The sequence below is a fragment of the Anopheles moucheti genome, chromosome 2 (genome assembly GCF_943734755.1).
Source record: "Anopheles moucheti chromosome 2, idAnoMoucSN_F20_07, whole genome shotgun sequence".
In the NCBI taxonomy this organism is placed as follows: Eukaryota; Metazoa; Arthropoda; class Insecta; order Diptera; family Culicidae; genus Anopheles; species Anopheles moucheti.
In genome coordinates, this window is record NC_069140.1 from 78,859,336 (window position 1) to 78,880,179 (window position 20,844).

Consider the following 20,844-nt stretch of genomic DNA (forward strand, 5'->3'; position numbering starts at 1 on the left):
TGGTAAGTAGACACATCGGGGCCAGGTTTAAATAGTGTGAACTCACTTCTGACCCGGATCTAAGTTCCAGGTACTTGGGATTGTAAGACATTCGTCACCGCCGTGGAAGAACCGAAGCACATCGCCACCGAACACGTAACCGACGTACTTCATGCGCGAGATACCGGTTCCGTACGGCTGTACGCTCCAGTGCGTCACATGGAAGCTAGCGTTCACGATCGACAGATCATTTTCCTTGGTGGTGTGCTGTAAAGGAGGAGATCCGAAAAGAGCATTAATATTTTCCTCAGAAGTCCTAAGAGGAGAGAGAGCTAGTGACACCTACCAGATAACGCTCGGTAGCGACGGACACCAGAATGAGATCGTCACCGACTCGGACCTTCTCACCTTCCGAACGTTGCTTGCTGGCTGGATGGACGGTCCACCAACAGGCCTCACCTTGGCTGTGCTCCTGCAGACCGACGTCGAACGACAGCTTGTCGTTGGAGGACGAAGTCGACAGACAGGCAAGATACTGTGCAGGGGGAATTGAAAGGTGGAAAGAGTGATTATTAAAGCAGGCGTCTCTGCATACGCCCGCCAGTTGAATGTCTAAAAATAGCTGCAGGCCAACAGGTTGCCAGAATTCCACCAAGTGGTTGTTGGCATTGGACGTTATGAGTGCGAATAAACATGGCCACGGTGATGCTAAATGAACCGTTTCCAAACATTATGCTTTTGCAGCTCATTTGTGTTTGTTAAACCGTTGTACTCACCATGTCACTGTTGTTGTGACGCAACAGAATAGCATTGCCGTAAAGCAACGTCCTATGGCCGGACCCGGTACCTTTACCCTAGTGTTGCAAAACGGCGTGACAGATTAAGAGAGGAAGAAAGGAAAGTAATCCAAAAAAACAAAAGAATAAAAAAACAAAAAGAAGAAAACATTATTTTAGTAAGACAAAGATAGACGGACGACAAACATTTAAGTTTTTTAGAAACACCATTCGCCAAGACCAAAAAAAGCAGCATATTCATGGAGCTGCCATATTGTTGGATGTTAAATGTTTCAGTTGTAGTGGAGTTTTTTCTTTTATTTTTCGAAAGTAATATCATTCGCATACAATTTATGGTGTTAATAAACGATCACGTCAATCCATTCCAAGGCAAAACGAGGAATTTTACTTGTTTTTAAAACAACACTATTCTACAACCGCACACCGCACTGCCATGTGTTGATGTTATTCGATGCTAAGAGAAAAAAAACCGGGTATATGTACAGCGTTACTTAAGGTGCTGTTATGCAACTGTACAAACATGCGTTGATATATGGTGCTTCTGTTCCAATAACATGCAACTGGAAGAGACTGGAAGGTTAAGTAAAGAATGAGAGGCACTCTTGTGGTCAAACATCTTAAAGTAAGGTTGGTTTTGCTGGAACACTTATGGCTTATTCTGCAAGTTTGGATTTTAAGCTCCCGAAGGAGTCCATATCTGACAAAGAAGTACATACAACCATGCTACAATACGGGACATTGAAAGCTTGAATAAAGTTCATCTTGCACAAACCGCACATACTATGTACACAGAGGGAAAAGATTTATTGTTACGGTTTCAACAGCAACCACTGGTTCCTTTTTCATTCAAAGGTGGACGGAATGAAGTAAAAAGTAGTAAAACTTCGAAGAAATGATAATAGGTTGATAATGATGAAAAGATTAAAAAATTTGTAGATAATTTAGAACAAAACGAAAAAGAAAGATTAAACAAACCAAATAGTTTAGTAGATAAAGTAAAATTTTGAAAACTATAAAGAAACATAACAAAACCGAAACCGAACAGCCAATGTAATTTCAAGAGCGCAATGCGTTTGAGAAAAAGTGTTAAAATGAAAAGTATAGTATAAGAAATAAAATATGAATATAAAGAATAGAAAAAAAAGAACGAAATAAGAGTGTGTGTATACGTATGTGTCCAAGAAGAGAAGTATAAAGAGACAGAAATGAGAGTAGAAAAAAAGAAACATGAAACATGAAATCGGCCAGGCCAGGGCAACAGGTAAGAAGGCACAGACAAAACAAAGAGTTGGTAACAGAAACAGTAACACGTAGCACAAAAAGAAAAACGAAGAAAAGAAAACCAAAAGAGAGAAACGGGGAAAAGAGGGTTGTTTTTTTGTTCTGTTCGTTTCGTTTCTCTCTCGCGATACACGCGAAGGGAAGAAGAAGACGAAGAAGAAGAACAGAAGGATGAAATCTTCACGCATCGCTTAGTACGCTCAGCAACTTACTACCGAATCGTTTCCCTGAAAGTAAATTAAGCCGAAAAAATGGGTTCTGCATGAGAACGAATGTGGTTTGTTTTTATTTTTTTTTTTTTTTGGTGCTACACTTTATGCTCATGATGTTGTTTTTGTGTTTTTTTGGAGAAAAGAAAGGAAAGATAAATCAAATGGGACTTTCTTTCCTGGGTGGATAATCTTCTTACGATAAAATGTAATTGCTCAAAATGCAACAAAGTAGGCAGGAAAAAACTTTTACGAAAGATCAGACATTTTTGCACCGTAAATGGAGGCAAATTATTGCGCGGGGTGAAGTAAACGAGACCAACCCGAGTGGGATAATTTTTATCACATTAACCGTACGGCAACGGAATTAGGAGCATTAGGTGGTTGACGGTTGAGATACACCGACATTCATAAAATGCTCATAAATCATCCACCCCGTACCGTTCCGATTCTTCATCACGGTTACAGGCCAAACTAAGGATGGATGTGTTTGTGTGGACAAAGGCAAATTCCGAGGGCGAAAGATAAGGACCAAAAATTGCTAACAACCGGCAGCCAATGGTAACGAATGGTGAGGATCCCCAGTGGCAAAGCATCGGCACCGGCACTTCGTCGTAGCATCCATCGCTCTGCGAGACGGCAGGTTCAACTGCGGAACGGAATGTGATTGAAAGCTTTCAGCGAAGCTGGTGGTTTTCCCTCGTTTCGCTTTCCTATGCAAATTGTGCAACTTTTACGACCACCTGGACGGTCGTAAAGAGAGCAACCACGCCGGCACACTTCGTTCCACTGCGATCAACTGCGATGTGGATCAATACTGCTCGCTGAGAGAGGATTGTGTGCTTGTGGGCTTGGGAAGAAGTGCAATAGAAAAATTCCATTCCGACCATTTCTCTGCGAAAATCAAACTCTGCACTGGATGGCAACAAAGGGGGAGACAAAACGTAAGAGACGAAAGAAAAAAACCCTTCGTAATAAAATTGCACATTGGATGAAAGAAATAAAGAAAGAAAGACAAAAAAACGCAACAAAAATAACAAAAGACACAACCATATCAGAAAAGAAACGAAGGAAACAAAAACAACAACAAAGCACCTGAAAAAAAATCTACTGAAATAAACAAAAAACAAAAGCTTCTATCCTCCTGAAGTTCCACCACAGGGATAGCTCTCGATGGGGATAAAGAAGGGCAATACATCGGTACAAAAAGCAAAAAATTAACTTCAGCATGAAACTAGTGGCGCCATCTAGCAGGAAATGGTTGGCACTTTTGTGTTTGTTTGATGTGTTCCTCTGTTTTACGTGTCCTTTGAGGTCCCCAACATGATTGGGTGTGTTACGCACGAACAAAAACGGGGGTACCCGTACCCAATTTGAATGTGTGATGTGCAGATTGCCGAGCGGAACTCCATTATTACCCCCAAAGTATCAAAAAGCGGAACAGGTGGCACTGTGTGTATAATATTGGCAGTGAATTATGCATACCCCGGGGTGGTTCGGGTGCGGAAAAACAGGAGCGCAGGAAAAATACGAAGAGCCAGAACAGAAAACCGGGCTCCCAAAGTGTCACGGTCGAGTGTCACGCCGGGTGGCAGAAAGCAACCGTTCGAGAGGATGGTCGACAACTAATCGATAATGTATGCAAAACTACTTCGTGTCGCGGCAAAAGGTGCTTTTCGCGCTGTTCCGTGTGAGGATGACAGAAACAAGTTCATTCTGCTGTAGTTGGGGACATGAAAGTGTATGTGTGTGTGTGTGTGTGCGTGTGTTCTTCCTGTGCAAATTTAGTTCTACTTCAGTGCTTGTGGGACAGATAAAAATCAAAACTCTCGTACGCTATGTGCCATAGGGTGGTGCAAGTAAAAAAAAAACAGGGTAGAAGTAGTGAGAAAATTCAAATCGCTACTACACAAGAAGGAGGTAAGTCGTGGTGCGTTATCGTCTCCAAATGGATGGAGGTGTAATTGTGACCACTTCCCGGCCCACCCCGTTATCTCGCCTTTATCCCGCGGGCGGACAATAATCAACAAACCTCAAAAAAAAAAGGAACGGAAAGTTGACTGCCGACGGTGGGGCGTATTGTGGACGGGCATACTTACGGTTTCCGAACCGGCGGCCGTGACCAGCTCCTGCAGTGCACGCACCGAGAGCGCCTGCTCTATTACGAACACGCACTGCGATAGGTCCGGCGGGATGTTCTTGTCTGCGATGTTCTCCAGGAAGCAGTGCCGGTTGCCGAAACCTTCGGCCGCCAGACACACGCGCTCACCGGTTGCCGTGCAGGACAGGCAGACCATGTCTTCCTGGGGGAGGTTGGGCACGATCGGGGACAGAGAGAAAGGTAGAAAGAAAAAAGGACAGTTTGAAGACGATTAGTTAAATTGATATCACGCACTGCCGAGGGTGAGTCGCTGCTAATGCTGATGAGCCTTTGCCGGAGGTAGATAAGATTTTGTTGGACGATGTTCCTATTAAAAGAATGAACTTCAGGAAACCCGAACGGGGACCATTTGGAAGCGTGCAGAAATTACTAATTCTTTAAGTTTGTTTAAGTGCTTTAATGATAGGGATTCCTAACGAAACAACAATGCTGAAAGTTTGTGGGTATTGCAACTTATAAAAAAAAGAACCAAGAAGTAGCTTTTGCTTTTGAATATATTAATTTGACGTTGCTTTTGTCCGAACCTCTCAAATGTTGAAAACTGGTTTGCTAAGTAATGTTAAACAAGAGGTTTTGTGAAATTATTTAAAACCTATCAGCAGATGCTATCTGGTCATTAGGACAATTATTCTTTCGAGTTTGCAAGACAGTTTTGCTTTAAAAACTACAGCTTTCAACAACCTTTAAACCTTTTAATATTTAAAACAGTGCTGCTAAACACTAATTATCATGTTATTCTTTTTATGTTCCCATAATCAGAGATAATCAAAGGGAAACAGTATGGAATTACCTTACGCTGTATGCGAGCTCAATGGAGATTGGAATTTTGGGTTAATTTTGGGTTCTTCTCTCAATGGAAATGCGTGTACCGTGCAAACAACACCTATTTTTTATATTTTGTCCATCCGAAACTCTTGCTGTGTTATGCTCTTTGTGTACAAAGCCTCGTGATATTTTTTTCAACTTCAATTCCATTTTATTTAAACAGGTCGGTCTGGAGGATTAACCTGTACTTATAATCTTGTAAACTAACTTTAAGGTAACGATAGAAGATAACACTGAAAATCGTAGGACTGGAAGAACTGAAGGTGACGCTTTCTCAATGCTTTTGATGTGGTTATCTCAAGGGAAGCTCAAGTTGAACTGCTTTTTCCTTCGTCATAGTTCGTTACAATAAATTCATGAGCTCCTATTCACTGTACTATCTATTGTTTTCTATTTAAACTGTTGTTTTTTTAAATGCTTGCTGATTTCTGCTTCAGGTTAGGACAAGTCCAGAGGTAATTAAAATGAAGGTCATGAGGTCATTTCGACATTTATTTGACTTTAATTAGACCATATTAGTCTGATTTTATCTTAAATCTAGATACTCAGCCGTTAGTGAACTCGGGAATACAGATGCTTGCAGGGGTTAGTAGAATATCAAATCGTAGAGCTTTCTTAGTAATATCTCAATTTTTACCTTACGAACACCACTAAACACCAGAATATAATCGTTAAGAACCCTGAACAACAAAAAGCTTCAATTTCTGATCGAACATGAACTCACGAGATGTTTCACTTTAACGATTAAAAATGCATTGCCGAAAACATTGTACACTTTATATTAAACATCTTTCACTTCTATCTCTAATATCTCATAGATTTTGTAAGTACAGTGGAGCGCTGATTATCCGTGCTCATCCGTGACTCGACGATTGCCAGATAATCGGATAACATGGATAATAGGCACATATTATATTTTTAATAAAATAAACGTATAATGTGTCATAATTAGGGCGTTTTTTAGAGTATAATTCATTTTTCCTGTGTGTTTTATTGTAAAATAAATTGCGGCTGTTTTCTTTAAGATCTTGAGCTCATTTGATCATATACAATTGGGTCTTTCAATTCTTCCGTCAACGGTGTTGCCCGGAATATGTCAAATTTCCTTTGGAACTGTCACTTCCGTGCTGCACGGATAATCAGACGCCCGGATAATCGGCGCTCCACTGTATTGTTTGTGTAATAAATCATCCTTAAGTTGAAATTGAATGTTGAAAAAAAGTTAAACCCATAAGAAATCGTCATAAAACTGCTAGCTAGCCTACATCAATCTTAGCAACCACATCAGCTTTTGTGGAAGGTGTGAAATGTTAAATAATTCATTGGCGAAAAGATGCCGTTGCCTTTATGCGGTAAAGCACTTACAATTGGCAAGCAATTCCGGTACCGTCTGCGAATGTGTTTGTACAGATATTTCCGTGTAATGTGTTTGGTTTATGGCACTGCTGAAAACGGAAACCCCGCAAGGGCTGTTTTAGCTGGCGGTACTCGCTCATGAATGCTTAATCGATCCGTTCGGTACATGAAAAGGAGTCTCGGCATAACAATGAGGCTTCGGGAAAAGGTGTCTACCGGTGGAAGGCGTTTGGGGTGTAATAAAATTTTACGACATAATATCTTTGTTAACTAATTAAACGATAACGAAGTGTGTGATGAAACGGGGTCGTTTAATTCAATACGAAATTTTACCTTGCCTTTATTGTTTTTAATGCAACCCGCCCGGAAGGTGGTGTATTTGTTAGGTCAGAAATTAAAATATCGCTTCCGTGGGAGTCGGAACACCGTTCACTTACCGTACGCAAGAATGAAACATCATCCTGCTCGGATCCTCCCTCTGCTTCAGCCATGTTGCTGCGCTACTACGGCTCTATTTTGGCAGCTTTTGGTTCCGTTTCCCTTTATGGAACAGTTCGGCAAGGTACCGCTGCCCGGCGTGTTGCCGCAACACCAGCAGCGATGGCGAGACGTTTGATTCACTTTCACTGGCCAGCGATGGCTGCGATGGTGAGGCCACCGTTTTCGCTTGCTTTATGGCTTAAGATTTATATGTTGTTCCTTTCGTCGTCTTTACGGTCCGCCTTCTTTCTATTATTTTTGGCAATCACTGTTCCGCGCACACTGTTCTGGCACTAGTTTTCTCTGCCCGCCGGCACACATTCACCGATGGCCCATACTAATCCTTTCTGCGCGGGCACGAGACTGCAGGGCGAACGTGGAAGCGGACGGTTTTTTTTTGTTGGTGGCGGCGATGAACAAACAAGGAGTATAGTATAACGTTCGCGTTAAAGGTGGTCAAGTTTCGGTTTTCGAGTTCGGTTCGATCGTAGCCGCTGTAGTAGAAGCACGCGTCGTGAATGTCGTCGTGTGATCCTGCGAAATGAATAAATGGTGGGATTGCAGCAAGAGGCAGAACGAATTCATACAATTTATTGCAAACTACGCGTGGGCTGAGAATTATGGACGCGCGAGTAAGGAGGTGAACAACGGGGGGTAATTTCCGGGAAAAGCGGATGTAGAAGTTTTGCTCCAGGCTTTAGGACAACGGAGCGTGATGGTACGTTCGCCTTCAGTACGGGATGCTGGAAATAGAGAGAAGAGTAAACAAAAGGGCCGATAAGTTTTTTGGCAAATGTTTTGAGGATTTGTTTCTAAATGTAGCACGGGTTTTGGTGACACAAGGTGTGGTTTAACAATGAATTATATATTAGTTAGTTTGTAAGTGGATAAAATTATACGAATTTTAACAAAACAGAACTAGCTTTTAATGGTTTTTTATAAATGTTTTGGAAAACTGTTCACACCGCATTGCTATGTAAATGCATTCATTTTAATTGGAATTATCTTTTTTAGAACTCTAAATGCTTATACAACTGGTCAATTGCTATGCTAAGCAGCAGATAAAACATTATATATAGTGTCTAGTTCAACTAGTTTTTATAGCTTATTTGCTAAATCATTCTATTATTATGTTTGTTAAAGGAGTTCCTTTGAGGTCCGACAAATTGTGTAAAATAATAGAAAAATTGATATTCTATCTCTTGTTCTTCTTCTCCTCCTCCTTCTTATTCTTCTTCTTCTTCTTGTTCTTATCATCTTATCATCAGGAAAGCATCCACGGAAGAGGTAGCACCTTGTACAGCAATTTTGGTCGAAAACCGCCGAAAGGTATGCAATGTTTAAACACTAACTAACGAATATAAAGTACCAGGAGAGCATCCACGGAAGAGGTAGCACCTGGTAATTTTGCCCGCCTAAAGGTATGCAATGTATAAACACTAACTTTCCATACAAACCAGCTGTTTTCAGATTTCCGATACCAGGAGAGCATGTTTTTCAAGAGGTAACACCTGGTACCAGCAGAGAAAGATGGCGCCCAACAATTTCATGAAATGTTTCATGAAATATTTCATGAAACATTTCATGAAAATTTCACGAAAATTTCACGAAAATTTCATGAAATATTTCATGAAATATTTCATGAAATATCTCATGAAACATTTCATGAATGAAATTTTCATGAATAAATTTTTCATGAATGGAATTTTTATGAATGAATTTTTCATGAATGGAATTTTTATGAATGAAATTTTCATGAATGAAATTTTCATGAATGAAATTTTAATGAATGAAATTTTCATGAATGAAATTTTCATGAATGAAATTTTCATGAATGAAATTTTCATGAATGGAATTTTTCTGAATGAAATTTTCATGAATGAAATTTTCATTCATGAAATTTTCATGAATGAATTTTTCATGAATGAAATTTTCATGAATGAAATTTTCATGAATGAATTTTTCAGAATGAAATTTTCATGAATGAAATTTTCATGAATGAAATTTTTATGAATGAAATTTTCATGAATGAAATTTTCATGAATGAAATTTTCATGAATGAAATTTTTATGAATGAATTTTTCAAGAATGAAATTTTCATGAATGAAATTTTCTAGAATGAAATTTTCATTCATGAAATTTTCATGAATGAAATTTTTCTGAATGAATTTTTCATGAATGAATTTTTCATTCATGAAATGTTTCATGAAATATTTCTTAAAATATTTCATGAAATTTTCATGAAATATTTCATGAAATATTTCATGAAATATTTCATGAAACATTTCATGAAACATTTCATGAAATTGTTGGGCGCCATCTTTCTCTGCTGGTACCAGGTGTTACCTCTTGCAAAACATGCTCTCCTGGTATCGGAAATCTGAAAACAGCTGGTTTGTATGGAAAGTTAGTGTTTAAACATTGCATACCTTTAGGCGGGCAAAATTACCAGGAGCTACCTCTTCCGTGGATGCTCACCTGGTACTTTATATTCGTTAGTTAGTGTATAAACATTGCATACTTTTCGGCGGTTTTCGACCAAAATTGCTGTACAAGGTGCTACCTCTTCCGTGGATGCTCTCCTGGTATCGGAAATCTTAAAACAGCTGATTTTGTATGGAATTTCGTACCAGTCGACGGAAAGTTTGAGCGAGATGAAGGATGCTTTCCGTTTTATCAAATTTTCTTTCACTAGCGAGATCGCTCCCACGGGTTGGATAGTATGCAATGCAATAGTGATGGGCAAATTTATTCCACACTGCGGGTGTCACCTGTTGAGAAACATGCTCTCCTACTATCAGCAATCTGAAAACAATTGTATTGTTCATCGCCTAAAACATCAACATGAGCGAAACAGGTTTCTATGAAATTTCGCTGATTGTTACCAAAGAAATAAACCGCTTGAAAACTGTACCTTGGGCGAAAAAATCGTAGAAGGCGTTGGACTAATCAGGAATCGTAAATGTACGTAAATCGTGGAAAATCGTGGCTTTATGGTTCTCCTAAGCGCTTGCAAACGTTTATATATAGATAAAATTACCACTTTGTTAAAACTGCAACCCTAAATGGTAAAAAGGCAAGGTGGCGCTGGAGTAGCGATTTAAAATCCATCCAATCGTATCCCATTGTAAAGTGCAAATTGGTTCTTTCCGCCCCGTTTTCATTAATGCATAGCACATTAATTTTATATCTCATGTACGTAATCTCACCAACGCCCACAACCATACACACACACGGTGGCTGGGTTAATTTATCCGTTGTGTATTTTTCAAGCACCGTCTCACCTAATTTATGTTGCTCGGCTGGTCATAACGGATTGCTTGTTGCCGGATTGAAGCAACAGCTGCTCACGGCACCGTGCCGACAGCGACCGATCGCATTAAAAATGGCCTACAAAATCCTTTCCGGTCGTTGTGTGTGTGTGTGTGTGGGGGGGGGGGGGAGTTTTATTTTGCTCGTTTCTACTGTTCCGGGTGGGAAGTTTGCTTCTTATGAGCATTAAAGCAAGCAACAGTTTTCCCGGCTTGGTAGCATTCGAAGCGAATTTGATTGCACGTAGTTTTTCCCCGGGACGGTTTGCTCACCACCATCGGTGCGCTTGTGGTTTGGCTGATGTTGGAATTGTTAGCACCGGTTGGCCCTGTGGTACGGTGAGCCTAAACTCTTCCCCCCATCGCAGACGATAGTTTTGGGCCAATTTCGTTTATGTGTGTGGGGGGGAAATAATGTGCGAATTTGGTAGAGGGATGACTCCAATGGGTGGAACATTCATTTTCCACAGATAGTGCCGGAAGAAGTACTATCGTCTGGCTGGTTGGGTATAAGGATATAAACCCCACTCCATGAGAAGAAGCTCACAAGTTTGTTGGGAAAAGGGATTGGGTACGGCGCAAAAAAAAACACACACAAAGGACAGACCGTAACCGTGTAGGCATCGGCAACGGTCGTTTGGGCTCGATAACGATGGGTTGCTTTGGTTGGTGGTTTGGCACTGAAGACGACAGAATGGTGGTGTAGTGTTGGTTTTTTTATACCTTGGTACTCATCCCATCGTTTTGGCGATGAGTTCTCGCGTTATTTTTATGGTGGATAGTGTCATTCGGTGGAAAAAAAGCACGCCGCAACCAACAAGAAACCAAACCGAACTAAGCGCAAATATTAGCACAACGTGCGAGCACCATTGAATGATGAACTGCGGGACTGCGGTTGAGAGAGCGAAAACAAATGATTAAAGATAACGTAGAATTTTTTCTGCAAAAACTTTCAAGAGACAGCCCGCAAAATTATTACACTTCACCAAGCAGCCGTAAAGCTTTTATGTATTTCCCTTTAATTCAAATTTTATTTCCAACTGGTTGGGTGGGTTGTGAAACAAAACACCGGAAAATGAGGTCAAGGTTTTCCTTCGCAGGCGACAATGTTTTTAAGTCGATTGGCAAAACTTATCAAGATTGTCATGTGCATGTGCTGAAACATTGTGTACCATTGTGCTCGGTTTCGAGCTGTGGTTTTTGATTGTTTTTTTTTTCTTCCGTTAGAAATCCACCCACAGAACGTGAAAAGCTGGTGAAATGAAGCCAACGGAAAATAGCATCCAGTCACGCGACCCGAAACACGGAAGCCGCCCATCATATTGCAGGAAATTTGCAGTTTGATTGCGAATACGTTTGATGCAATGTTAGCCGAAACGTATTAGGAAAAATGTGATCGCCATAGTTACGCGACCCATACGGTCAGTGACATGCGCCACATGATTTGTCGCGCAAGATACAGAAATGAAGATTGAAGATATCTCGCAAGCGAAATTAAGCGACAAAATTCAAAGGATGTTGGCATCATTTTTATGCTTGCCAGGATTATTTCCTTCCCCCCCCACCCAGGACGAATGGCAGTGAAATTGTGCAAACCTTGCACACGCAACCATGAAGCGGAATCGATATTTACGTTGAAAATTGTTTCAGGGGAAAAATCATGAGATACGGACGAAACCCCCGACGCTCCGCAACGTCCTCGATATGGGTTTTCCAGATACCGCTTTCCGAAGCGTTTCCTAATCGGATTAGCCGGAAAATCGATGATCGCTGGGATGAAAACCGTTCGGCACGTTTGGGTTTTGGTGTGAAGCGAACGGTTATCGCCGCGGGCAATGTGAGTGATTTTCGTTGTAACGCTATCGATTGCAGACCTTTCTGGTTGTTGCAGTATCTCTCCGATCGATGCATTAGGATGTAGGATGCTAACACTAAGCAGTCCTGCGGCACTTTTTCAAGCAGCTTAGAAACAATTTTTAAATTTAAATAATTTTTCTTTTAAATTATTTCTCTACCAAATGGAGGAACAATTGTTAAAATCGTTTAATAAAGACTTTGGGAATCGTACTAGCAAAACAAATCATTGTTTGATGTGGTTACTGCACCATGAGCAGTATCTAACCACAGAACAGGACATTTTGGTTACGCTTTGCTGTAATTGGATTACAAGTTTAATGTTGTGTGGATGGACGGCGACTTCTACAGTGTAGAACTTAAAATGTTAATTAATGCTTTTGCTACATGTGTTTAAATTTTTTCGTGTTATTTTGAAAAATAGCTCAACTTTGATTTAAATTGTACAGATAAGCAGATGTGACAGAGTAATGGAGTTATATTTTAAATAAATTAATTGCCTATTATTGCTCTCCTTTCCACTTGTTTCTTTATAAAGATATGAAGCTAGCAGGCCGTAATGCGAAGTAAATAAACAAAACCATACATTTGTTGCTTTTATTTCTCTCTCTCTCTTTAATAAAACATCAACCATAAGATAATGTAAAACCAGCGCAGAAAAAAAACCGTCGCTCGAATCATTAGAGCGCTTGAGGCCGTAAGCAAAAAGGCACACAAATAAATATCCCGCAGCAGCGTCGGTGGTCTTCCACTTCCACTTTCGAAAGTGAGTCGAAACATTCGCACGAAATGGAAGCAATTAGTGAGTTCGTGCCGTTTCCTTTCATTAGTCCGTTGCTTGGTAACCCGCGTTAGCAGGGATTGTGATAAGGACAAAGTGCTGCTGAGCTTGGGTGTTTTCCGTTTTGTGATAAGATCGTTTCGAATGGGCGGATGACTGGAGTGACTCGGTTTAGCGATGTCGAGAGCTTTAAGCTCGATGCGTTGTGTTTGTTTTTTTGTAGTAAGCAATGTGCTCGAATAAAAGCATTACAGTGTAATGGGTTTTTAGTTTTAAATCCATGTTTTTGCGTATATAATGATTTATTTGCTATCAGTAATATAAAATAATTTAATAGCAATGCAAAAAAAATGAAACAATCTCCATGGAACGTTTTAATCTTTTGTTGTAAAATAATTTCTAACGGGTGACATTTCCATTAACAACCTAGCGGGACACAATCCTCGCAACAAATTCCTTCAGTTCTGCTCGGTAGTCCACTCACGGTAGTTGGAAAGGACGCAAAACAAAAACAATCACCGCAAAAGTGTTGTCTTGGGCTGTATTTAATTATACTACGGCAGCACGAATCGTTCGCTTGGATGGGAATTTTTGCATATATGGAACAGATGCAAACTGCCTGGAGAGACATGATCTGCATAATGAATAGTGTGAAATACCAGCGACCAGTCTTTTACATGCCGTTGGTTATGAAACTCGTGGCCCTTTCGTGCATTTTTTTTGTTGAAATATTGTGCATTTAAAGTCTTATCATTTCAGTGTCATTGAATATCTTATAAACGATTGATATAAACTATCCAATCTAATAATAACCATGAAGTATCAAATATCAAACGGAAAAGAGGGTTCTAATGATTGTAATATGATTTTATTCATATTCTATGACAATGCTAGCTATGTCGTATTACATTGACAGATTGTGTCGGTTAGAACATCATTACCGGCTTGCAAACTTGCAGAAATTGTGACAATCATAATACTAAACACAACACTCCACCCCAATACTGTTCCGAAACACGTAAGCAGGACATTTTCACGGTTCAATCGGTGAGAGAAAACAATACCACACCACGAGTATCGCAATGGCAATAGCTGGCGAATATTGCGGAAGTGAAAGCAAACATGGTTTCTATTCTAGCATCTAACGGTAGGAACATTTACGAACAGATGAAAAAATCCCGTTCAAGAAATAGAATACATGACTAGGTTGAAGTAAAAGGGCATATAAGGGTTCACGGGGCGGCCAGATGGTGTATTGGTAGCGCAGTCGGTCTGGACAAGACAGGACCACGGAAAAAATTCATTTGGACCACCAAACCTCCGTACGCAGCTAAAAAACTCTGCTGCTAAATTTCCAAAAATCGCACAATCGGCACAAATTGTTTGGGGCCCCCAACACGGCGAGGCCCTAGGCGACCGCCTACTCCGCCTACCGTTTGGTCCGCCGCTGACCGTATACGCTCTGCTTGGCCCGACTAGTATATAAGGCACACACATCCATCTTGATCATCTGTTGAGAGTGAAGATGTTGAGTACAATGTTAAAAATAGCTCATCTGTATATATCGGACACAGGCTGCTGTCAGTGAATATCCGGTCGGTACCGAGAATCGGTGACAATGAACTGCTTTTGCAGCAATTCGTATACCATCCATCCGTACAACAAGCTTCCCGCAAATAGCTCCTAAGGGACAACAATGGCCGTGTGTTGGTTAAGTGTTCAACACCGTTCGTTTTGCACAGCGTTATGAAATCGGACAGCGCTTTTTTCACGCTCAAAATCGTGTGTAATAAGAATCGTGTACTTGAGGTGTTGCCAAAACCGTTGACAAAATGTATGAATGAGTTGGTCTTACCGCAGCTTTTGGCAGACCGCTGTTTGGTGAGAAACATTGTTGTATGACTCATGGCACAAGTCGGGGAAAAGATTTGAGCTCAATGGTACATTTTTGTTCAATGCCTCGTTGTGGAATATTGTTCGGATTTTTATTTATATTTTATGATACTTTTGTGCTTTCGCTACTTATGGCAATTTTTAATCTAAAGTATAATAAGCATAGCATTTTTAACTGGCGTACTTCTAATGTGGAACTTAATAGTAATCGTTTCACGATACAACACCAACTAATGAAATGAATTGAAATATAAAAAAAAACAAGTAACGCGAATACACATTAAGGCTTTAAGCTACACGGTATCTGAAACAACAAAGGTTAGTTGAGTTTGCTTTTTTCATTAAAAATTGTAACAAATGTCGCAAAAAATTATGTATGCATTACGTCCTTCACCATACGACGTCCATTTCGCATCCGGATGCTTACGCTCATCGGTTTCCCATAGCAAGTACAGGCAGTCCCCGAGTTACGCAGTTCCTCTTATACGGGGATTCGGAGATTCAGAAACTTATACGCGGTTTTCCGAAACTTGACAGTTGAATTAGTTTATAGCACAAAATCTAAGCAGAAAGATGAAAAATAAGTCGAAAATATTATGCTGTACTATATAAAACAGTTGTTTTATAGCATTCTTTTTAAAAACTACTTGTGAATAAATTAAGTGCAGAGATGGAAGTCGACTGTGTGACTTTGAAGCTTACAGAGGAGGATCAATCTCCTTCTGGGAGATTCTGGGCCCAGGGCGGAATTTTTAAAGGGGGGCCTATAATTTTGCTACGGCATTATCGGTGTTAGTGAGGTGTACTTCAAACATGATTTAACAACACCAGCAAAGTCTCGGAAAGAAAGCCCTCTTGCGTATCCCTGTAAACGGGCCTGGTAAGCTAGTCTATATATAAACGTTTGCAAGCGCTTAGGAGAACCATAACGCCACTACTTGGATCACATTTTCTACGATTTACGTATATTTACGAATCCTGATTAATCCAAAGCCTTCTACGATTTTTCGTCCAAGGTACAGTTTTCAATCGGTTTGCTTCTTCGGTAACAAACAACAAACTTCCTTAGAAACCATTTTCGCTCATGTTGATGTTTTAGGCGATGAACAACACAATTGTTTTCAGATTTTCGATACCAGGAGAACATTCACGGAAGAGATATTGCACCTAGTAGAGCAATTTTGCTCGAAAACCACCGAAAAACTGCTTCAAAAACTACCAGTTTTCGCACGTATAGTACCAGGAGAGCATACCACGGAAGAGGTAGCACCTGGTAATTTTGCCCGCCTAAAGGTATGCAATGTTTTAAAACCAACTTCAGCTGTTTTCAGCTTTCCGATACCAGGAGAGCATGTTTTTCAAGAGGTAACACCTGGTACCAGCCGAGCAAGCATACAAATCTCGCGCTTCGCGGAAGTTGCAATCGCAAGTTGTTGCATGTAAGATGTTGCAAGTCAGATGTTGCGCAACACATGTTGCGCGACATATGTTGCATGCCAGATGCTGTGCAACATATGTTGCGCAACATGTGTTGCGCAACATGTGTTGTGCAACATCCTGGTACTCGGCTGGTACCAGGTGTTACCTCTTGAGAAACATGCTCTCCTGGTATCGGAAAGCTGAAAACAGCTGGTTTGTATGGAAAGTTAGTGTTTAAACATTGCATACTTTTAGGCGGGCAAAATTACCAGGTGCTACCTCTTCCGTGGTATGCTCTCCTGGTACTATACATTCGAAAACTGGTAGTTTTCGAAGAATTTTTTCTCGACCAACGGGAAAATTAGCGTTTAAACATTGCATACCTTTCGGCGGTTTTCGACCAAAATTGCTGTACTAGGTGCTACCTCTTCCGTGGATGCTCTCCTGGTACTTTACATTCGGAAACTGGTTGTTTTGGAGGAAATTTTTCTCGACCAACGGGAAAATAAGTGTTCCTGATCCGGGAAAATTAGGGTTCTTTTGCTACGAGTGAACTTAAATCGCGATCAACCAGAAATGGCATGCCGATATTTCCCGTAAGTTTTCCTGTAGCTGAGAAAAACAGGAAAGATTCGTCCAAGGATGGGAGAATCAGAACATAAATGTAAATCAGTCTTCGAACCATATAAATGACTCCAAATCACAACTATCAATCAACCTTTAAAGGGTCCAGAATGTATATAATTTAACGTATAGGCCAACGATTACAAGTGAGTAAAACAGACAATAAGCTGTTGTATTTGACAATAAAATAGAGTGGTGTCAAAGCAAGTGGAAAATCCTTTCAGAGATTCAGGAACATGTGGAATCTGTTGATTTGTAAATCTTAAGCGACTTTTCTGGCTTAAATTAGCAAACTTCACTGATTTATATGCATCACCTTTCTCTAAAGTTTCGTCTAGTACTAAACTAGTTGTCAAGAACTATAACTAGAATAAATCAAATTTTTATGGATGAGTAATTATGACTTAATTTAAATGAACATTACAACCTTATAACACCATCTGTCAGTGTAGCACAAAATCGCGCAGATTAACTAAAACTGCTTACCTTTTTCACATTGCTACTGCTGGCGTTCTTTGAATGTTTAGACGAATATTCCTCATCGCAGGCAATATCCAAAGCATCTCCGTTCTGAAAGTGATCGTACTGTTTCTTTCCTTCGTTTTCAACCACATGTCATCGATTATAGATAGCCACTGAGGCACAACACCATTTCATCATCATAAACAAACATGCTTTTCCAGCATCACGCGCAACGCATCAACGCACGACGCATACGATTAAAACACAGACGTTTTGAGTGGTTTTTGTTGCTTCATCTTGCGTGGCCTTGGCTAGCTTGATGCACACTGACACGCACATTCACGCACTATAACCCATACGCTCTCTCTCTCTTACACTCTCTCTCTCTCACACACTCTCTCGCACTTGTTTTTCACGTGCTGTAAAATGGCTCCAAAACATGGTCACAGCGCATCGCATACGAAAATAAAACTCTTTCGCTTTCTGGCGTGAATTTCTTCGCTTAAGCAGCCCGCAACCCTAGATGCCGGCTAGAAGAGCAATCTGCAAGCGCACGCGCATCTTCAGGATTTGTTGCAAGCACCACCACCACCACCACCACACGCAAAACCGGTACACGCACTCGCACTTCCACACGAACCGAGATGCACACCGCCGCCACGGGGGGGTTGGTGATGATGGTTTTTTCTTCCCTTCCTGATGTTCTGCGGCTAACTTTGACCCGGTACGACCGGGCCAACCGATGATCGCGATGTTTCGGGGCGCAAAAGAAGTTGTATTCGGGGGGTTTCTTTTTTTTTTGTTGCTGGCACCGCTAACACGCGCTTTGCATGTTGGTGGTTATTATTTTTCTACGCGCTACCACTGTCACTGACGGGAAGAGCAAGAAAACCATCGTACGGTGGCCAGGTTTTCGCGGGTGCTCTCGAAAGGAGGTATTTAAAAATAAAACTTTTCACTTGGCCACTTTGCTCGGTCACAACTCGCGGCCTTTTTTCCCACCACCACCATCCCCCAAAGGTGGCACTTGTACACGGAGCCATATTATTATTTTTCACTAAAACCCCGGGGTCGGATTTTTTTCTGTTGCGGTCGGGGCACCATCCGGAAGCGAACGGATCGACAGGCAGGATCGATTTAATTTTATCCACTGCTGGGTGAAACGCACAGCCGTTTAATGCAGGAGGATTAGTATTTGCATCGCTAATGGGTTGGGATGCACTCACGGCACTACGATTATCTAACATTTAATTCATTCACTACAGTTGAAGCCGCGGTGGTGTAGTGTGGCTGTTTGGCTATTGGACTCACAGCTAGCAATGATCACACTGGAGCAAACTCTGGACACTGGCTACTCGCACGCGCACTAATTATGAAACAGCAGAAGTCAAAAACCGTAATCCACGGCCCGGTTTTTGGTGGGGAACTCTACACATCACCTACCTTCCCGGCAACGACCGACACACGCACGCACACACGCACACACACTTTGGTATGCTGTTGCACACCCACTGGCGCAATGGCGGACGACGGACGAGGCAAAAACTCGGCTCGGGGATGTTCACTCTTCCACGGCTCGACTACGAATGGGTGCGTTCCTTGGGGTCGATATTTTAAGATCGTCCGAAGCGCTTCGCAAACACCGAGCGAACTCGGAACGACCTGTCGCTGCTCGGTGCGAGTGCGGACACCGCACAGATACGTGGCTACCCAAAAATATCACCCAGCCTGGCCGTCCCCGGGGGCAAAGCGACTCTGAGACCGTGCACGGTGCGTTTGGATTCGGTGAGTTCAGCGCGTTTGTTGTTGTGTGCTTTTCGAACCGGGGGTTTCGAACAAGAAGCGGACGAATATCTGCTTTGAAAATATTCGGTCATTTAATTTCCGATGATGGGCAGTAGGAATTTGTTTTCCCCCTTATCGTTGCTTGGCCCAGTTGAAGTTGATTTGAAAACCGATTGTGAAATTCAAACCATTTTGTCGCGTTTAATGATCGTGGAGTGATGTCAATCGGAAAGGCAACAAAAATAAATAAATCGAAACTTCGTTTATATTTTATGTGTCAAAGAGCTGGTAATTGATGAAAATGATTATTATTTTTATCGGAAGAATAATAATAGATTTCTGCGTATGTTTTTGTAAAACACACAATTTATTCATTTTAGGGTGGAATTAATTTTTAGTCACAAAATTTATTGCAAGTCTTCATAATTTGTTTCTCTTTAAAAGAAAATGATCACTCTTCCTGTTCCCAACGGAACACTTCAGAAATTCGAATTTAATTGTTTGTCGCGTGAATGGAGTAATTACATGCCTGCAATATTAGGCGCATTTCGGTTAAACTCCACCTTACTTTCGTTTGATCTTGGGTCAAGAACGGGCAGTTCAAAATTGCAAATTTTGTTTCCGAGAGCTTTGCGAGATTTGCGAGACAAAAAACCGGCAGAGTGTATTCTTAGTTACGCTATTTATAAAAGGCATAATCAAACAACAGCTCGTCCCAAGCTTCCTCAAGGTGATGTACGGTGTACGGTCTGGTTTGCGAATTGAAATGGAAACAGCTTGAGTCGAACCAAGTCGCTGTAAAGCGCTGCGCTTAATGTGCTGTTGATATTGATCGTTACAAATTGTGGTCTTCGTCTGATGTAAAACCATTAGTCTTGGGCATTGTTGTAGAGGTAGGAACAGCGAATTCGTTTAATACAGTTGTTGCCGCTCAATTGTGTCTCTAAAGTATGCATTTTTGTCTTGTCGTTACCAATAGCAAAAACATCACGGAGCAAGAATATTTTGAGTTTGAATTTTATTTAATTCTCATAACTTTTAAGGGGTGTTTGGTGAACAAACGGGTGAAATTAAACATTTTTCTAATATTGAATATAACTGAACGTCATTCCTTAGCGTCTGAAACTATTATTTATTCTTTGTCACATACTTAGCACTGTTCGAAAATTAAACTAACAAAATTGATTAAAGCGATTAATTAATAGTAGATAATGAAATGAAAATGGAAAAAAGCAAATGCACCGTTTTCTATCAATAATTAAAAAAACTCGAATAAATGAGTTGTTTCTGTTTTCATGTAAGGGCAAAAATTCATGAATAAGTGATCAAAAATTGGTGACTTCGAAAAATGATACACGCAGTCAACAATTGATTGCTCCGAGACAAAATGTAGACCACTGCTTATTTCTTAGCAACGTTTGATCATAAAAAACTGATTTAATGACCAATTAATAACTTAATGAAATAAATTAACATCAAAAAATGACAATTTTTTTATCACATAAATTCCTTTATTAATTATTAAACGAAGAATGATCGTTTTTGTTTAATTCGTTCTCTACACTTTTGTTGTGTTCGTTATAAAATAAATCAAACTGTCCTGTAACGAATGTTGTTTTCCTTTCGC

At 40.6% G+C, this 20,844-nt stretch overlaps 1 protein-coding gene across 9 annotated transcripts in view; it reads right to left on the reverse strand.

The window, feature by feature from the left end:
• Nucleotides 1-7,099, reverse strand: part of LOC128303203 (ryanodine receptor) — a 32,808-nt gene extending 25,709 nt beyond the window's left edge. For 7 of the 9 annotated variants that reach the window (XM_053040125.1, XM_053040084.1, XM_053040074.1 and 4 more), the window contains exons 1-5: nucleotides 7,046-7,099; nucleotides 4,366-4,569; nucleotides 756-833; nucleotides 326-514; nucleotides 47-246 (exon numbers count right to left, since the gene is read on the reverse strand). In XM_053040125.1, the coding sequence (XP_052896085.1) occupies nucleotides 47-246; nucleotides 326-514; nucleotides 756-833; nucleotides 4,366-4,569; nucleotides 7,046-7,099 (725 nt within the window). Of the gene's footprint in view, nucleotides 1-46; nucleotides 247-325; nucleotides 515-755; nucleotides 834-4,353; nucleotides 4,570-7,045 lie in introns of all 9 variants that reach the window. The other 2 variants (XM_053040116.1, XM_053040092.1) reach the window with 1 other exon arrangement.
• Between the last annotated feature and the right edge of the window lie 13,745 nt (nucleotides 7,100-20,844).